The sequence below is a fragment of the Scyliorhinus torazame genome, chromosome 11 (assembly GCF_047496885.1).
Source record: "Scyliorhinus torazame isolate Kashiwa2021f chromosome 11, sScyTor2.1, whole genome shotgun sequence".
NCBI classification, from domain to species: domain Eukaryota; kingdom Metazoa; phylum Chordata; class Chondrichthyes; order Carcharhiniformes; family Scyliorhinidae; genus Scyliorhinus; species Scyliorhinus torazame.
Window position 1 is genome coordinate 151,042,421 of NC_092717.1, and position 19,409 is coordinate 151,061,829.

General features: G+C 46.7%; 1 protein-coding gene across 2 annotated transcripts in view; it reads right to left on the reverse strand.

Moving 5' to 3' along the window:
* Positions 1-19,409, reverse strand: part of colec12 (collectin sub-family member 12) — a 311,308-nt gene that overhangs the window by 19,126 nt on the left and 272,773 nt on the right. For both annotated transcript variants that reach the window (XM_072467892.1, XM_072467893.1), the window contains 4 exons: positions 14,873-15,919; positions 13,486-13,941; positions 12,126-12,262; positions 7,846-7,955 (listed from right to left, as the gene is read on the reverse strand). In XM_072467892.1, the coding sequence (XP_072323993.1) occupies positions 7,846-7,955; positions 12,126-12,262; positions 13,486-13,941; positions 14,873-15,919 (1,750 nt within the window). The remainder of the gene's footprint in view (positions 1-7,845; positions 7,956-12,125; positions 12,263-13,485; positions 13,942-14,872; positions 15,920-19,409) is intronic.

Here is a 19,409-nt window from a genome sequence, read left to right on the forward strand (position 1 = left end):
TTGCACAAGATTCAGGATTTTGCAGGCCCAAGCACCAAGCAGAGAAGCTCTATTGGTTCCTACAATTTCAAAACGCAGGGTCGCTTCTGAAAAACGATGGGATACCGCAAGCTGGCATGAGCCACTGGCAGCAATGGCATTGCAATTGTAGTCGATGAGCTAGCAGGCCGGTTGAAGAATGCTTGGCTTGGTGCGGATGGTGTCAAGGTCAGACTTTGAAATGAGGTTTGCTGAAGCACCAGTGTCCAGCCTGAAGCGTATGCGAGCCTTGTTGACCGTGAGGGTGGCACACCACTCGTCGTCCGGATCAATGCTCAGTACTGGGAGTTGTTTCACCTTCTTTGCTGAAGGCATCGTATGCTTGGTGAAGATGCCTCCCCGGAATGAGGATCTGAGACCCTCGGTGTCGGAATCTGGGACCATGTTGGAGTCGGAGTCTGCAACGGGTTGCTGTACTGACCGGACGTTCCTGCGCTGCGGCTGGGATCGCTGTGTATTGGGCAGTTGAGCAGATCTGCACATGGCTGCATAGTGGCCAAGCTTGCCACACTGGAGACAGTGTCGAGATTTTGTGGGACATTGCCGCTTTAAATGGGCGGAGCCACAGTTGTTGCACGTCATGGCGCCGGCGTCAGGACGCTCCATGCGGCACCGCACATGCGCGGTGCGTTCAAACGTTGTGTGCACCTGCGCAGTTCGATCGTCGGCCTCGCCGTCCCCTTGGTCGTGGCGCGCATGCTCAGGAGCCCGGGAAAAGCGCGCAAAATGGCTGCCCTCATCCAGACTCAGGCCCTAGAGCTGTTTTACGGCCTGCACCCGCTCCGCATCGTGGGGGCCTTGCCGCGCCATCTCTGCCACCTTAATATGGGAGTACCGGTTGTTGGCGTGCTCGTGGAGGACGCAGGTTTCAATGGCGATGGTGAGGGTGAGCTGCTTAACTTTAAGGAGCTGCTGGCAAAGGGGATCGGAATGGATCCCGAAAACGATCTGGTCGCGGACCATGGAATCGGAAGTGGAGCCGTAGTTGCAGGACTGCGCGAGGATACGTAGGTGGGTTAAAAAGGACTGGAAAGGTTCATCCTTACCCTGCAGCCTCTGCTGGAACACACAGCGTTCAAAGCTCTCGTTGACTTCGATGTCACAGTGGCTGTCGAACTTCAGCAGGACTGTTTTAAACTTTGTCTTGTCCTCGCCTTCAGCAAAGGTGAGGGAGTTGAAGATGTGGATAGCGTGGTCCTCGGCTGTAGAGAGAAAGAGAGCAATCTTTCTGCTATCCGATGCGGTTTCCAGGTCGGTGGCATCAAGATACAGCTGGAACTTCTGCTTGAAATCTTCCAGTTAGCACCGAGGTTGCCGGCGATGCGGAGCTGCGGGGGAGGGCGGACGCTGTCCATGTTACCGGATGGCTGATCGCTGGTCAAAGGCAGACTATCTCAAGGTAGGTCCGTCAAACTCGAGCATAACTCACTGGTACCCAACATGATGTGTTGGGTGTGCCGGGTCTGCGAGGACTGCGTTTACTGCAGCAGTGAGAGAGACAGGCTTCCAACACTTGAACAAATGCAACTTGATTTTATTGAACTCTTAACTATCATACATACTTTAACTGTGGGTTGACACTATGCTGACTTGATTGTAGACCTAAGGCTAACCTGACCAGACTATCTTACTACCACATGGTGTATGTTCTAGTTGTTGCTCATGGGCTCTGACTGTCACAGAGGCTGGATCCCCAGAGAGCGGGAAAACTATTGCCCTCTGGCTTTATAATGATCGTGTCCTGTCTCGTGATTGGTTGCTGTGTTCTGTGTGTTCACTGGTCATCCTGTGTGTCAATCACTGCCTGTCTGTGCACCATCATATACCTGTGTGTATATTATGATAATTGCCCCTAGTGTCCAAAGGTTAGGTGGGGTTACGGGGATAGGGAGGGGGGATTGGGCTTAGGTAGTGTGCTCTTTAGGAGCATCAGTGCAGACTCAATGGTCCAAAAGGCCTCCTTCTGCACTGTAGGGATTCTATGATCTGTGCATAGGTAGAAAGTGTTCCCCCTAGTGTTGTGGCACAAATAAATAAATAATAATAATCTTTATTGTCACAAGTAGGCTTACATTAACACTGCATTGAAGTTACTGTGAAAAGCCCCTAGTCGCCACATTCCGGCGCCTGATCGGGTACACTGAAGGAGAATTCAGAATGTCCAAATTACCTACAGCACTGACAATGTGTCTTTCAGGACTTGTGGGAGGAAACCGGATCAGCCGGAGGAAACCCACGCAGACACGGGGAGAACGTGCAGACTCTGCACAGTGACCCAAGACGGGAATTGAACCTGGGACCCTGGAGCTGTGAAGCAACAGTGCTACCCACTGTGCTACCATGCTGCCTAATTGGACTGAGAATCTGTCGCCATGCCAATTAAGGTTTCAAACACAGGGGAATTAGTAATTCGCCAGGGAGAGTGGCAAATCAGGACAGGTAAATATGTGGGGCCAGAGGGAGCAAGCTTGCTCCTCTTGGCCCCCAAGCAGTGCTGGAAAAGCACTTACATGCTGGATTTGGAACCTGTACCTCATTTCAGCTATTAGGTGTCCCAAGTCCTGGGAAACCTATTCCACCGTGAATAGCTACTAAAATCTGAGGCACGCGGCCTCATTCAAATATTATAATTCCACATCCACCTCTTGAGAGTGGGTTAGTTGCCCAACCCCCAAACTGGAAGTGGACGTGTTTGTGATGGATTTTCTTTTAGTAGTTTAATCATCTCCTTCCCCCAGCCAATCCATCCTATGTTGGTTATGTCATTATCATTGTGAAAATTCCTCTTATTATTATTTTAAATATTACATGTAGTTCCTTTCAGAAGTAAGCTTCAATTGTTTGCAAAATACAGTAATAATAATTTAATTAATAATCTTTATTGTCACAAGTAGGCTTACATTAACACTGCAATGAAGTTACTGTGAAAAGCCCCTAGTCGCCACATTCCGGTGCCTGTTTGGGTATACAGAGGGAGAATTCAGAATGTTTAGTTCACCTAACAGCATGTCTTTTGGGACTTGTGGGAGGAAACTGGAGCACCAGGAGGAAACCCATGCAGACAGGGAGAGAACGTGCAGGCTCCGCACAGACAGTGACCCAGGCCGGGAATCGAACCTGGGACCCTAGCGCTGTGAAGCAACAGTGCTACCCACTGTGCTACTATGCTGCCCCAATAGTAAAACCTGTACGGATCATCCAAACATGCAAAGGATCCCAGTGCCATGGCCAGTGTTACTTACTGTCCTAATTTCATTATCAGAAATATGGCTGAAAATTCTGATTCCACTTTACAAAAAACGATTATGTGCTGTTCCAAAACTTGATATTATAGACAGCCTATATACTCCCGTACCCCACCTAGATTCTAAGGGCCAATTTAGCACAGTCAATCCATCTAACCTGCACATCTTTGGACTGTGGGGGGAAAACCAGAGAACCCGGAGGAAACCCACTCAGGCAAAGGGAAAAAATGCAAACTCCACACAGCCACCGAAGGCCGGATTCAAACCTAGGTCCCCTGCACTGTAAGGCAACAGTGCTAACCACTGTTCCACCGTGCTGCTTATATTTTGCTGAGCTTCAGCTGATGATGGCCGAATTGCAGAGACACGGACCACACGGTTTCACTCTATGCGGATGACCTGCTTCTGTCCGTTTCGGACCCAATAGAGGGGATGGAATAAATCATGAGGGCTCTAGGGGAATTTGGCTAGTTTTTGGGGTGTCAGCTTAATATGGGAAAGAGTGAGATGTTTGTGGTCCAGACGAGGGGACAGGAGAGGCGCCTCGGAGAGCTGCTGTTTAGATTAGTAAAGGGAAGCTTCAGGTACCTAGGTATCCAAGTGGCGCGGGAATGGAACCAGCTGCATAAATTGAATCTGGCCCAGCTGGTGGTCCAAATGAAGGACGATTTTCGGAGATTGGACGCGCTTCCGTTGTCTCTGGCTGGGAGGGTGCAAACGGTGAAGATGACGGTCCTCCCAAGATTCCTATTTGTATTTCAGTGTCTCCCCATTTTTATTCCGTGGTCCTTTTTTAAGCGGGTCAACAGAGTGATCATGGGCTTTGTCTGGGCCAGCAAGACCCCGCGAGTAAGGAAGGTAATGAAATGAAATGAAATGAAATGGGGCTGGTTTAGCACAGGGTTAAATTGCTGGCTTTGAAAGCAGACCAAGGCAGGCCAGCAACATGGTTCATTTCCTGTACCAGCCTCCCCGAACAGGCGCCGGAATGTGGCGACTAGGGGCTTTTCACAATAACTTCATTTGAAGCCTACTTGTGACAATAAACGCTTTTCATTCATTTTCATTTCATTTCACAGTATCCACAGAAAGTCAGCCCCCTGCCTGCCCCCCAGAATATGAGAGGTAAGAATGGGCAAAGAGTGAATCCTGAAAGGCTTCGAAAATACAGGGCCATCTGGTTCACTATCGGGTTTTTAGGCCACAGTCAGATGGGCTTATTGACCTGTTAGCTGTTGCAAATGCTTCAGTCCTCTCATGCAAATGCTAGCAAGTTCTGGTATTGCACTGAGTGCACTTTGGGGTGAGGAAGAAAAGCAATTGACCAATCAGTGTCAACAGGCAACGTGCCTCAATGACTACCGTTCGGTGGCCCTGACTTCAGTCGTAATGAAGTGCTTCGAGAGGTTGATCATGAAGCGCATCACCTCCATACTCCCAGAACGCCTTGATCCACTGCAATTCGCATACCGTCACAACCGGTCCACAGCAGATGCCATTTCTCAGGCCCTACACTCATCCCTAGAGCATCTCGACAACAAGGACTCCTACATCAGACTCCTATTTATTGACTACAACTCCGCCTTCAACACCAAAATCCTAGCCAAGCTCATATCAAAGCTCCAAAGCCTAGGACTTGGCTCTCCACTCTGCAACTGGATCCTCGTTTTTCTGACCAACAGACCACAATCAGTAAGAATGAACAACAACACCTCCTCCACAATAGTCCTCAATACCGAGGTCCCGCAAGGCTGCATACTTAGACCCCTACTCTACTCCCTGTACACACAGGACTGCGTGGCAAAATTTGGCTCCAACTCCATCTACAAGTTTGCTGACGATACGACCATAGAGGGCCGGATCTCCAATAACCATGTGTCCGAATACAGGAGGGAGATAGAGAACCTAGTGGAGTGGTGTAGCGACAACAATCTCTCCCTCAATGCCAGCAAAACTAAAGAGCTGGTCATTGACTTCAGGAAGCAAAGTACTGTACACACCCCTGTCAGCATCAACGGGGCCGAGGTGGAGATGGTTAGCAGTTTCAAATTCCTAGGGGTGCACATCTCCAAAAATCTGTCCTGATCCACCCACGACGGCGCTACCACCAAGAAAGCACAACAGTGCCTATACTTCCTCAGGAAACTAAGGAAATTCAGCATGTCCACATTAACTCTTACCAACTTTTACAGATGCACCATAGAAAGCATCCTATCTGGCTGCATCATAGCCTGGTATGGCAACTGCTCGGCCCAGGACCGCAAGAAACTTCAGAGAGTCGTGAACACTGCCAGTTCATCACACGAACCTGCCTCCCATCCATTGACGCCATCTACACCTCCCGCTGCCTGGGGAAAACGGGCAGCATAATCAAAGACCCCTCCCACCCGGCTTACTCACTCTTCCAACTTCTTCCATCGGGCAGGAGATACAGAAGTCGCACGAACAGACTCAAAAATAGCTTCTTCCCTGCTGTTACCAGATTCCTAAATGACCCTCTTATGGACTGACCTCATTAACACTACACCCTGTATGCTTCATCCGATGCCGGTGCTTATGTAGTTACATTGTATACCTTGTGTTGCCCTATTATGTATTTTCTTTTATTCCCTTTTCTTCCCATGTACTTAATGATCTGTTGAGCTGCTCACAGAAAAATGCTTTTCACTGTACCTCGGTACACGTGACAATAAATAAATCCAATCCAATCCAATCCGACAGACTACCTAATTATGAAGGGACAGCAAACCATTACTCAATAATGTCCTTATTTGGTAAATTCCCTTTAAGATGCAATGTGGGCGTTCACAAGATGTCCCATTTAAGATAATTGGAGTGATTTTGCATTCAGTGTGAACAGTGACATGGGACCAAAGTCTCGTGAGAGTTGGACAATGAGAACCTTGCCAGCAAGATTTGGTTTTCCGATTTTCCACGCCCCACGCCAGTAACATAGGAGGTTCCGGTCCTTTCATTTCAATAAATGTTAATACATTTAAATATAATTAAAAGGCTACCCCGCAATAGGTCCCACCTCACTGAATATTCATGTCTTGCGATGTGACATCACGTTGACAAGGTTTACATCAGATTTTTTAAATGTTGAAGCAGTGGAGTGGAACCCGCAGTGGGTGCAAAGGTAAGTATAGCCACCAGGGGAAGAGGGCAATGCTCGGACAGTGCTCTGGCCATGCCAACCTGGCAATGCCAACATAGCCAGGTTGGCAGTGCTGGGGCGGGCCCTCTGGGGAGACTCATTGGGTGGGTTCCCCTTATGTGTGGGGGTGGGGGCACCCAGATGCTTGAAGGGGTTTCCTGTTTCAGCGGGTGTTTGGGGGGAGTTTATTTCCAATGCAGATAGGGGCGCCTTTAAAGATCTCTGTGGAACTGCCTTTGCCATCTCTATCAGGCCCCACCCTGCGTGACTGACGGCACAAACCACACCCCCAGATTATTTGTGTACAGAGTGCCAGAAAATCTGGAGCGAAAGCTCTGCTGTGCAGCGGGTGAGCTACACGCTGTTTGTCTCACTGAAAATGCCACGCTGAAAAAATATTGGAAGATTCTGCCCAATGTGTGTGTGAGGTTGCGCATTACACACTGAAATGAACAGGCAGCGTGACAAAAAATTAGAAGAAATATCCCTCATCACTCACTGGTCTGATTGAGGAAAACTAAACATTGCAGATGAATGGTTGAATCTGCAACTTTCCTTTCTGATGGGCATGTATGTATTAATGGTTTCTGAGGGCAGAGTTTTAATTCTAGGTGATAGCAGTACTATAAGGATCCACCATCGGCTGAATGAATGGCCAAGTAGGCTCGAAGGGATGAATGGCCTCCTCCTGTTCCCATGTTCCTATGTCCTACTTAAGGCCCTCAATTGATGGCCAGGCAGGAAGGTCAATCATTGGCCTTCCCACCCAGAACCTAATTCTAGTGGAGGTGGAAAGGAGGCGGGGTTCACATATACCATCACCCCACCTAATTAAATGCCCGTCGTGCCTCCAAGTTCACCACCAGCGAGAGCAGACAATTCTGCTCATCACGGCCAAAGCTAATGCTGTTCTCAGTTGGCAACATTCATTTTCAGTGGGGGTCATTGGATAAAGATAGGCAGCAGAAATAATTCTACTCAGGATACTCAAGCCAATTCCTATCATGAGCAAGCAATTCAGCAAATATCAGAGAACAAACCTTCTTGTGGTATAGGGCAAATCCTGCAGGACATGTGCTGCTAATGGGACCTCGTTGCAGCCAGCACTTATTAGAAAATCGTGCTTGCCGTTGCTTTCTGATATGCATTGCGGCATATGAGACCCTGTCACACATCTTTTCAAGCATATACCTTTGGCTCAGCTACTCACTGGGTAAGCATGTTAAACCATTCATTTATTTTTACTTCCACATGAGCAGAATTGGGGAATTAAGTATGAATGTGGGAAACCAGAGCATATTTAACTTTAAGTAGAACAACACTGTCATTTGCTTTGCATGAATAAATGATCATTCTTACTCAACCTTGAGCATTATTAAATGTTGTAGTAGAATGTACACGTACGTATATTCTGCAATGGTTCCATCCACCCATTTCCATATATTGTGTTCCTCGGTGTCTGACAGACCAATCCAAAAGTAATTTATTCCATTCATTTGCTTTCTCACCCATTGCTGTAATGCCAATGCACAAATTATAAGTACTGTAACTGAATGTACATTATGTAGAACACCAAACAATTACTTCGCATTTTCAATGTTTTGAACAACATTTCTTAAGGCTCTGCCAGAAATACTTAATTACATTTAAAGTTGTGCTCGTGTTTTTACCTTGGAGGAGTGCAGGTGGGAGATGTGTCACGATATTAGTTGCATTAAAAATAAACAAGTTGCCCTGCAAAAATTCTAATCTACCCTACAAAATTGTGGATTTAGCAACCTGCTTTTGGATTAAGTACTTCCTTTCATAGCAAGCCAGTGGTCAGTATGATCGGACCAATTAGGCCGGTGGGCGAAGTAATGGATTCTTTTTTAAAAAATTTAGAGTACCTAATTATTTTTTTTCCAATTAAGGGGCAATTTAACGTGGCCAATCCACCTAACCTGCACATCTTTTGGATTGTGGGCGTGAGACCCACACAGACATGGGGAGAATGTGCAAACTCCACATGGACAGTGACTCAGGACCAGGATCCGAACCCGGGTCCTCGGAGCCGGTCCAGTGCTAACCACTGCGCCACGTGCCACCCAAGAAGTAATGGTTTTTAATTGGAAAAGGAAACATGAAACATATCCATGATGAATGCAACCCATCAGCAAAGGCAGAAAAGGAACAAAATGTAGATTGGAATTTTTATAATTCAATAAATTGAATACGAAGCTCAACAAAGGTAGTCATGTACCTGCAAAAACAATAGATGAAAATAATTTATTCTAACCTTGTATTCATTACTGGAAAGGCCACTGATTTATGGGACAGGATTTTCCAGTCCTGCCAGTGGCAGGCACCCTTGCGAGTAGGACAGGAACATTTGGACAGCTCTGGAATTTGTCCGATCCTGCCGGTGACAACGCCCACTGCTGGTGGGACCAGAAAATCCCGCCATCGGAAAATGGATAAAATGACAGAATGTAACTCCTTAAACTAAGTTAAATTTTATAACCCTGTCTAAGAAAAAAGTCAGTTGCCACAAAATGGTGACCGTGATCATGGTTGACGCCATCTTTAGAGACATACCAACCTTCATGAGTTTGTTGCGAGAGATGCGATTTTGAAGTAAAATTGGGCCTCACTCATGATTTCAGAAGAGGGCCCTGAAATGGTGGATTTTTGCAATGACATGGAAGGCAGTTTTTTGATAATAACTACTCAAATTAACAAGTGTGGCCTGCATATCCAAAATATCCTGCACTCTGGAAACGGTTGCATCCCTGACAAGTGCCCTGCTAAATCCTATGAGCATTCTAAATCCCAGCCCCCTCATTAGTTGCTGACAACCATACATGCTCTTGGTGTGTTGTAGATATGATGGGGAGGGAATTCTCTGGGGTCTCCAGCCAGCGATGAGATTCACAATGGCCCTGTGAATTGGGCGTTAAGCAAAAAATGGGTTTCACGCCGGCCGTCAAACCCATTTCAAGTCTCCTGGCTCGCCCTGCTGGTCCCGACAAGGGCCCATTGGCCCCAATAAGGTTCCTGTCCAGACCCAGCAGGAAATAGCTGATTATACCTAATTTGAATGTAATTTTCAGGCAAGGTACCTGATTCACCTGCCATTGGGGATGTTCCAGCCCCCCAACTGGAAGTTCGCTGGTGCGAATTGGTGCAAGTCCTGAGAAACAGGGACCTGGCAGTTTACACTCTAAGGGTTGGCAAGGGTGTGATTACCCTCCCTACACTTGCCTCCAGGGTACTGAGGGGTCTTTCATGGGATGTGGGGGGCTTGTGCTGGGCTGGAGGGGCTAAGGGTGCCTTTCCTGGGATGGGGGTCTTTTGGCTGGTCTTCCCTTCTGCAGCCTTTAAACCATGTGCTGTTCTTTCTAGGAACCTCTTCAGAACAAAGAGACAGCCTCTTTTAAAAAAACTGTTGTTAGAAAAACAGCTGCTCTTCAGAGTTCATGGACCCCTATAGAGCTATAGAAATAAACAATGTTAATCATTCCTTTGACAAAACCTGTCATTCAACCTGGACCTGTCAGTCAAAAGGCTTTTAAAAGGCAATGATCCATGAAATTGAATGTAAACAATACAGTTCAAAGCTTTTAGGTTTCTAAGATTGCAGAAAGTCTTCAATGAGTTAAAGAGCTATGAAAATGACTGTGAAACAACAACGCATTAAAGGGAATACTTTTACTTTCATCACACAAATCTTTGAATGTGGCCTGCTGTCAGACAGTTTAATGGGTTCAAGGTTCAAGGCAAGACTTTCTTCTATTCTCAGAGATTTTAATTTTGACATGCTGATAGACTTGATCCAGCCTCTGGGTGCTACGTGCCAGGTTGGCACTGCCATAGGATGAGGCCTGAAGGGGGCACCTATCTGAGGGGAGCGAGGCTGCAACAGTATTCTAAGATCGGGGCACACTTTAAAAACAGTTTCATATCATCATTGGACTTTTAACTGTGATTTTTATGGAATTCAAATTTCACCATCTGATGCGGTAGGATTCGAACCTGGGTTCCCCAGAGCAGTACCCTAGGTCTCTGCATTGCTAATCCACTGACAATACCATAACCCCCCCCCCCCCCCCTCCACCATGCTTTTCCTCAACCTGTGGTCCTTGTAGGCTAGTTACCGTGTGCAGGCCACTCGGAGTAAAGTCAGGTAAATCTCCAAGGCCTGATAATCTTCATCTCACAGTAATTAAGGAAGTGGCCCTAGAAATAGTAGATACATTGGTGGTCATTTTCCTAAATTCGTTGGACTCTGGAATGGTTCCTGCAAATTGGAGGGTAGTGAATGTAACCCTGCTATTTAAAAAGGGAGGTAGAGAGAAAATAGGGAACTGTAGACCAGTGAGCCTAATGTCAGTAGTAGGGAAGTTGCTAGAATCCAGGGCGGGATTCTCTCTGCCCGGGGCCGGGCCGGAGAATCCCCGCAACCGACGTGAATCGCGCCACGCTACCCCGACGCCAGCACACGATTCTCAACAGAGCGGAGAAACTACGCCATTGGCGCCAGCATGGTGGTGCAGCGCTGGTCGGGGGCCGCTCTGCGGTGCCCCCCTGCCGATTCTCGGCCCGGGATGGGCCAAGCGGCCGTCGTGAAAATGCCGAGGCCCGCCGGCGCCATCCACACCTGATCTCGGCCCGCGGGACCTCAGCGTGGAAGGGTCGGGGGCGGCCTGTGGGCGGCGGGGGTCTGACCCCAGGGGGGGGGCCTCCGATGTGGCCTTGCCCGCGATCGGGGCCCACCGATCGGCTGGCCGGCCTCTTTGGCAGGGGGCCTCCTTTCCTACGCACCAGCCCTCTAGTCCTGCGCCATGTTGCGTCGGGGCCGGCGCGTTGAAGTAAGCCACTGCGCATGCGCGTGTTGGCACCGGCACCACTGCGCATGCGCGGATCCCACGGCGCCCTGCTCGCGCCGGGATCAGCAGTTGGAACGACGTGAACCGCTCCAGTGCCATGCTGGCCACCTGTTGGGGCCAGAATTAGTCGTCGGGTCGGCCTGTTCACGCCGTCGTAAAACGCGACGGCGTTTACAACGGCATGGACACTCTGCTGCGGGATTAAAGAATCCCGCCCGCATTATCAAGGCTTTTAGGCAAATATGTTGCAATGCAAGATTAATGATATCTTCTGAAGGTTTGTTTAAATAACATTTGGTAGCCAGGGAGAAACATAGCCTTATAACAACATCTCCTCAAAGATTATGGGCAGGCTTCTCTGTTCCCAATCCTCCTCGTGCCAGCAGGATTCTCCCTATCCGCAGCCGGTCAATGGGATTTTCCATTGTGGCCACCCCCGTGCCGTCAGGAAACCCACGGGCGTGGGTGCACTGCCGGCGAAGGGGAGTATCCCGCTGACGGAGAATCCCGCAGTGTGAGATGGAGTCCATGTCAGAGGCTTATAACAAGTTGGCTTGATAGTTCAATAACTTTATCTCATTCCTTGCTTTCTTAAGTTCGTATGTTATATAATAAAATCAAACATCTTTCAGAAAACAAGACATATCCGTTTAACACCATTTTAACCTGATTTGTAAAGTTTGAAGAAAAATATTGCAACCCAAATGTGCCCAAAATATTGAGTCCTTTGCTTTTGATATTTCTGAAGCAAGGAAGAGCTTTTCCAAATTTGAATCAAAGAATATTGAGATATTTTAAGTTTGGATATTTTTTTACCTGTTCTTCACGGTTATTAATTATAATCATGTTGGATGACATGTTTTTGCACAGATTTTTTCCTTCTTCAAATTCGACACCATCAGCAGAGAAATAGTAACACTTATCCTGAAAATTCTTCCATTTAGGTGGACAACCTTAAAGAAAAGATAAGGAAATTATTGAAAACATATTTTTGTACAGGAAAATATAACGTCATTTTCAAAATAATTTTTATTTGATGCTCATCAAGGTAAGCAAGGTTTAGTCGCAAGAATGGAACATTTCTAGTTAAGGCACCCAGCATCAACAATTTCCAATGTCACGCATTACACAGTAACTGAAGAGTTACTCTTCCTACTCTGTCCAAAAATATTTATGTCGAGGAGTTCTCCAGCTCATGGGTAGAAAAGCTAAGAAAAAAAACAGAGGTGCATCCCTACTGCATTTGTGTAATATTGTTTCATTTTCCATATCAGAGATTACCCAAAATCATTTCACATTAGACCCTTACAGCTAGCTGACTCCGGAGAAATTCACCCTATCTTTTCATCTCCAGTCAATAGTTGAAAGGATGACACCTGTTTTCATGTTTTAAGACTTTTACTGTAACAAACAAACTAAAAGAAACAATGACTAAACATTATGTATTAGCAACGCATACTTTAAAACACAACAAACAATTTTCCCACTTCACTTACACCACAGACAAAAATCTCATGCTAGGATTATACTTTACACTGTCTCTTTAAGTAAATAATCTATTCTCCGGGAATGAGTCCAAAGTGATTATTAGCTTTTGAGTTTACTTAATAATGTGTAAACTCCACACAGACAGTTACCCAAGGCTGGAATTGAATCCGGGTCCCTGGCTCTGCATGATAGCAGTGCTAACCACTGTACTACCAGAGCTTTTATTTCCTTCATTCTTCCATGGGATGTAGGCGCCACGGGCAAATGTCAGCATTTGCTGCTCATCCCCATTTGCACTTGAACTGAGTGGTTTGCTCGGCCATGGCAAGGGGAAGTTAAGAGTCAACTGCACTACTGTAGATCTGGAGTCAAATGCAGGCCAGAACATCTGAAACAAAAACTGAAAAATAAAATGGCAGAATTGTTTTGTCATGGTTGTTTCTTGTAACATTTCTGGAGTCAGGCCATCAGAGAAGTAGACTGGTAAATCTCACTGCTAGGTGGAGGGCTGGTGATGCCAAGTCAGTCTCCTATTGCATGCTCTGCTTGATTGAAGGCAATTGAAGGAAGAAACATTCAGGTCATATAACAAATGGTTGAACCACTAATACCAGACCTTGTCAAGTGGAGAAAGTTAAAATCTACCCCAGAGATATTTATATTCAAGCACATAATTAAAGATTTTTACCATTTGGTTTTGGAGATATGACTGGACCTTTGTTTATTAGTCCGATGGGACCTGGGGGGCCTGGTGGACCAGGTGGGCCTTTTGGTCCTGGGGCACCTGTAGGTCCTTGTGGGCCTGGGACGCCTGCTGCTCCTGGTTGACCTTGTTCCCCTGGTGGTCCTGGAGGACCTACATTGCCATCTGATCCTTCCAGACCTGCCATTCCAAAGTCCCCTTTTGCTCCTGGTGCACCAGGTCTTCCATTTGAACCCTTTTGTCCTTTCAAGCCAGTGAGGCCTCTATATCCTTGACCGCCTTTATCTCCTTTAGTACCGGGTGGGCCTCGAGAACCTTTCGGACCCATTGATCCAGGCCGTCCAACTTCTCCACGATCACCTTTTTGTCCTTTTCCACCCCTAGTACCAGCTGGTCCTTGTATTCCTTTGTCACCTTTGGGACCTCTTGGACCTGGAGGACCTGAATGATTATGGAAGAAAAATTAAACCTTTTAGTACAAGTTGTGGAGACAGAAACTAACTTATTGAATGCATTTTCATTACTTCTGAGATACTGAAATGGTAGGTACCACTTTTATAACTGGGCATACAAGCCTGAGGCCTTCATGTATGTGATGAATTCATTTAACACAATGCAATCAGGAAGGTGGCACAAAATACACCAGCAGCCTATGGATGTACTCCAGATTTTATTGGTGCTCCACCCCTGCAATTGTCACTCCTATCTCCCCCATTTCCCCCAGCCCCCATCATGGTTCCATTCTCTATCACCATCGTATCTTTCTCCATTATCGCTGTTCCCCTCGTTGCATTGCCTTCACTCCCCCATTGTCACTCCTCCTAACATCGTTGCTCTTCCTTCCTCCATCGCAGCAGCTGCTCCCATCCTTTGCCACTCCCTCTCCACAGCTATTTATGTTACTCCCAGCTCAACCCACAATCTCTCTCCCCAACCCATGATTCCCCCTCTGAACTCAATCCTGACCTTAAGCCCAGACCCCAAACCCAATTGCAGATGCAAGCCCCGGAATATACTTGAAATTCTATTGAAATGAGGCTCATCAGCCAATATTGGGGAGCATCAGGCCTCACATTCAGATGCAGGAGATAAAGCCTGCGTCGATGATGCACCCTAAATTTAGACTCACCTAAATTTCTGAGCCTTTGTTTGTCAGAATAGTGATAAATATATTAAGAAATCTGTGTCCCATCAAGTCCTCTGCTTCACATTCTACAACCAACTTCTTCAATCTTACTCTTTCCCATTCAAAAGATCTCTGCATATCCTTCTTAATGCCTGTATGAATAACCTATATGCACTGATAGTTCTGACCAAGCTTAATATACATTCATTTCACTATAGTTTTGAACAATTCACAGAAAATGTTTACCTTGAAGAATTGTGAAGTTTTGAATCAGCTGGGCATGTTTTGTGTCTACAAGTTTCATTTCTTCCATAATCATAGACAAGTTCCCCACTTCATTATCCAGTCTGGCTTTCATTACATCTTGCTGTGCCTTGAGGAGAGAGCTAGCCACACGGATATTGTCCATGTCAGTGGTCAGGACGGCTATTTGGTCCGCATGTTGACTCAATGTATTGGTACAAGTGGTTTTGATATCATTCAAATTGCTTGTCAGTGATCGAAGGTGTTGTACAGTCCAACTAATGTTGCCAATAATGCTGCTGATATCTCTCTCGTTTATATCCATGCGCACTTCAAGTTGCTCGAAACTGGCAGATGTTCTGTTTTCATGAACCTTTTGATACTGCTGTAGGTCCTTGAGACTTCCTTCATGAATGTTGGCCATGAAACTAATATTTGTCATCTGGCTACTGAGAGTGTTCAGTTGATTACTCATATCTTCCAAAGTGTCACTATTCCCAGTCACCATGATTGAGTTGTTTGCTGCTTGTAACTGCAGGTATTGCAGTTTCTCTTTCAGCCAGTCTGTGTCCTTTTGTGCTTGAAGCACAGTCTGTTGGAGAGCCTGCCAATCATTCCTTATCTTCTGGATGGACTGACTGGTATCATCAACAGATTTTTGCAGTGCATTGAATAAATCCCTTTGCTGAACCTGCGTCTGATTTAACTGACTGAGACTCACAACAGTATTGCTCTGAGACTTGCTTTGCCTTTGTACGTCGTTTTGCAGATTATCAGAGATTTGTTCCAGGTTGCTAATGTGACTACTGTATGTCAACAAAGTCTGGTTTATATCTCTGATCGACCTGGAGTTGCTATCCAGCTGGCTTTTCAGGGAGTTATGGTTGGTTGTCATTGATTGTTCAGTCTCTTGCATCTTGTCCAGTGAAACCTGGTTTTTGGAGGCTTTGTCTGCAATGTCGCTAAGCTGGTTCTGAAGAAACTGGATATCTGTTTTGAATTTGGACAGTTCTGTCGAAGTACTTTGATCTTTCACACCACTCTGGTCATCTAGAAGACAGGATAAATTTATGGGCAATAACAGAATGGGTAATCACAACAGAATTAAAGGAGAAACAGTTCTGCAGACATGGTTAAAGTAATTCCCCCCTCCTTGTGTGACCTACAACTTTTTGTTTAATGAACACCCGAGTGAGAATCACTCCCAGATGCAGCCCAGCACATTCACCAACTGGTTTGAAAAATGGCAATTGAAATTTTGACAGAATAATCAGGTCGAAAGGGCCAAATCTTCTGAGGAGCGGCAATCACTGTCGCATTGCCACTCTAATCCTATTTTTGTTACATAGTGCCAGAGCTCAGCAATGCTGATCCAGACTTCCAAATCAGGCCTCTTCAGAAATCCAGTTCTATGAGTCCTTCTCCATAGAGCATGATCGTCAGGGGAAGCCGTGCTATTTGCTTGCACCACTGGCTTCGTATTTTGGTAGGTCTTCATTTACCAACACACTAAAAAGCTCTGGGGACATTTAGATAGCTTTTCAGTGCATTAGTGTGTGACTGTGAGTGAGATAAGTTGGTAGGGTGTCAAGGCACCAGCGAGGGAGGATGGGTAGGTGGCAGGGTTGTAGGGTGGTGAGGTTGGGTCAGGTTGAGTAGGGGGTGAGGGGGTGTTGGATGGACTGGTGGAAGTTGAAGGGTCGGGGTAAGGGATCGGATTGCTGGTGGGAGTGGGAAGTTCAGAGAGTCAGGAGAAGTCGGAGGGTCAGGAATGTTGGAATGGTTGGAGGAAAGGGAGTGGAGAGTGAGGATGTGAAAGTAAGCTAGTGGGGAACATAAAATATGGCTTTAAAAGTTTCTCTAGGTGTGTAAAGATAAAAAGATTGATAAAAACAAATGTAGGCCCTTTACAGTCAGACATGAAGGAATTCATACCAGGGAACAAAGAAATGACTGCGAAACTAAATTCGTACTTTGTTTTTATCTTTACAAAGGAAGACATGAATAATGTCCTGGAAGTTCTGAGAAACACACGTTTTAATGAGGAGCTGAAGGAAATTAGTATTAATAAAGAAATAGTTTGGGGGTAAATTAATGGGATTGAAGGTGGATAAATCTCCAGGGCTTGATAATCGTCATCCCAGCGTACATAAGGAAGTGGCCCTAGAAATAGTAGATCCATTGGTGGTCATTTTCCAAAATTCTCTGGACTCTGGAATGGTTCCTGCAGATTGGAGGGTAGCTAATATAACCTTGCTGTTCAAAAAGGGAGGTAGAGAGAAAACAGGGAACTATAGACCAGTGAGCCTAGCGTCGGTAGTAGGGAAGTTGCTAGAGTCCATTATCAAGGATTTTGTAGCACAGTATTTGGAAAGCTGTGGTATAATCAGACAAAGTCACCATGTATTTACACCATGCTTGACAAACCAACTGGAATTCTTTGAAGGTGTAACTAGTAGAGTTGACCAAGAAGACCCAGTGGATGTGGTTTATTTAGACTTTCAAAAGGCTTCCGACAAGGTCTCACATAGCAAATTACTGTGTAACGTCAAAACGCATGGAGTTGCAGTTAGTGTCTTGAGATGGATAGAAAGCTGGTTAGCAGACAGAGTTGAAATAAATGGTCTTTTTCTGATTGGTAGGCAGGGACCTACGCTCAGACCCCAACTGTTCACATTAAATATATTAATGGTTTGGACAAAGGAACTAAATGTTCTATCTCCAAATTTGCAGATGATATAAAGTTGGGCGGGAGGGTGAACTGTGAGGAGGATGCAGAGATGCTTCAGCGGGATTTGGACAGGTCGAGTGAGTGGGCATATGCATGGTAGATGCAGTATGAGGTGGATAAATGTGAGGTTACCCATTTCAGTAGCAAAATTAGGAAGGCAGATTATTATTTTAATGTGTGTAAATTGAGAGAGGTGGATACTCGAGACCTTGTTGTCCTCGCGCATTAGTCACTGAAAGTAAGCACGCAAGTACAGCAGGCAGTAAAGGCGGCAAATGGTATGTTGGTTCTCATAGCGAGAGAATTTGAGTATAGAAATAGGGATGTTTTACTGCAATTGTATAGGGCATTGTTGGGGCCACACTTGGAGTATTTTGTGCAGTTCTGGTGTCCTTATCTGAAGAAGGATGTTCTTGCTATGGACGGAGTACAGCGAAGGTTTACCAGGCTGCTTCCTGGGATGGTGGGACTGTCATATGAGGATTATATTCAATGGCGTTTAGAAGAATGAGAGAGGATCTGATAGAAACTTATAAAATTCTGACAGGATTAGACAGGGTAGGTTCGGAAAGAATGTTCCCGATTGTGGGGGAGTCCAGAACTAGGGACCATAGTTTGAGGATAATGGATAATCCTTTTAGGACTGAGGTGAGGAGAAATTTCTACACTCAGAGAGTGGGAAGCGATGGAATTCACTACCACAGAAAGTAGCTGAGGACAAAACATTGTGTAATTTCAAGAAGGAATTAGGTATAGCTCTGGGGCTAAAGAAACATGATCTCACCAAATCTGACACCATAACATATAAGGAGATACTATGGCAGATAACCAAAAGTTTGGTCAAAAGAACACCTTAAAGGAGAAAAAAAAGGTAGAAAGGTGAAGAGATTTAGAGAGGGATTTCCAGAACTCAGAGCCTGGGCAGGTTCAGAAACAGCAACCAATGTTGGAGCAAATAAAATCAGGGATGTACAAAAGGCCAGAATTGGAAGAGTGCAAAGATTTTGAAGGGTTGGAAAAAGGTTACAGAGATAGGGGGCGAGATTCTCTGACCCCCCGCCGGGTCGGAGAATCGCCGGGGGCTGGTGTGAATCCCGCCCCCGCCGGTTGCCGAATTCTCCACCACTGGATATTCGGTGGGGGCGGGAATCGCGCTGCGCCGGTTGGCGGGCCTCCCCCCGCGATTCTCCGGCCCGTATGGGCCGAAGTCCCGCTGCTAAAATGCCTGTCTCGCCGGCGTAGATTAAACCACCTACCTTACCGGCGGGACAAGGCGGCGCGGGCGCGCTCCGGGGTCCTGGGGGGGGCGCGGGGCGATCTGGCAACGGGTGGTGCCCCCACGGTGGCCTGGCCCGCGATCAGGGCCCACCGATCCACGGGCACGCCTGTGCCATGGGGGCACTCTTTCCCTCCCACCTTCGCCATGGTCTCCACCATGGCGGAGGCGGAATAGACTCCGTCCACTGCGCATGCGCGGGAATGCCGTCAGCGGCTGCTAACGATCCAGCGCATGCGCCGCCGGGAGATGACGTTTCCGCGCCAGCTGGCAGGGCACCAAAGGCCTTTTCCGCCAGCTGGTGGGACGGAAATTCGTCCCGTGCGGCCTAGCCCCTTAAGGTTGGGGCTCGGCCCCCCAAGATGCGGAGCATTCCGCACCTTTGGGGTGGCGCGATGCCCGACTGATTTGCGCCGTTTTGGGCGCCAATCGGCGGACATCGCGCCGATACTGGAGAATTTTGCCCAGGGAGTGGGTGATGCCATTGAGGAATTTGAAAACAAGGAACAGAATTTAGAATCAACATGTTATCA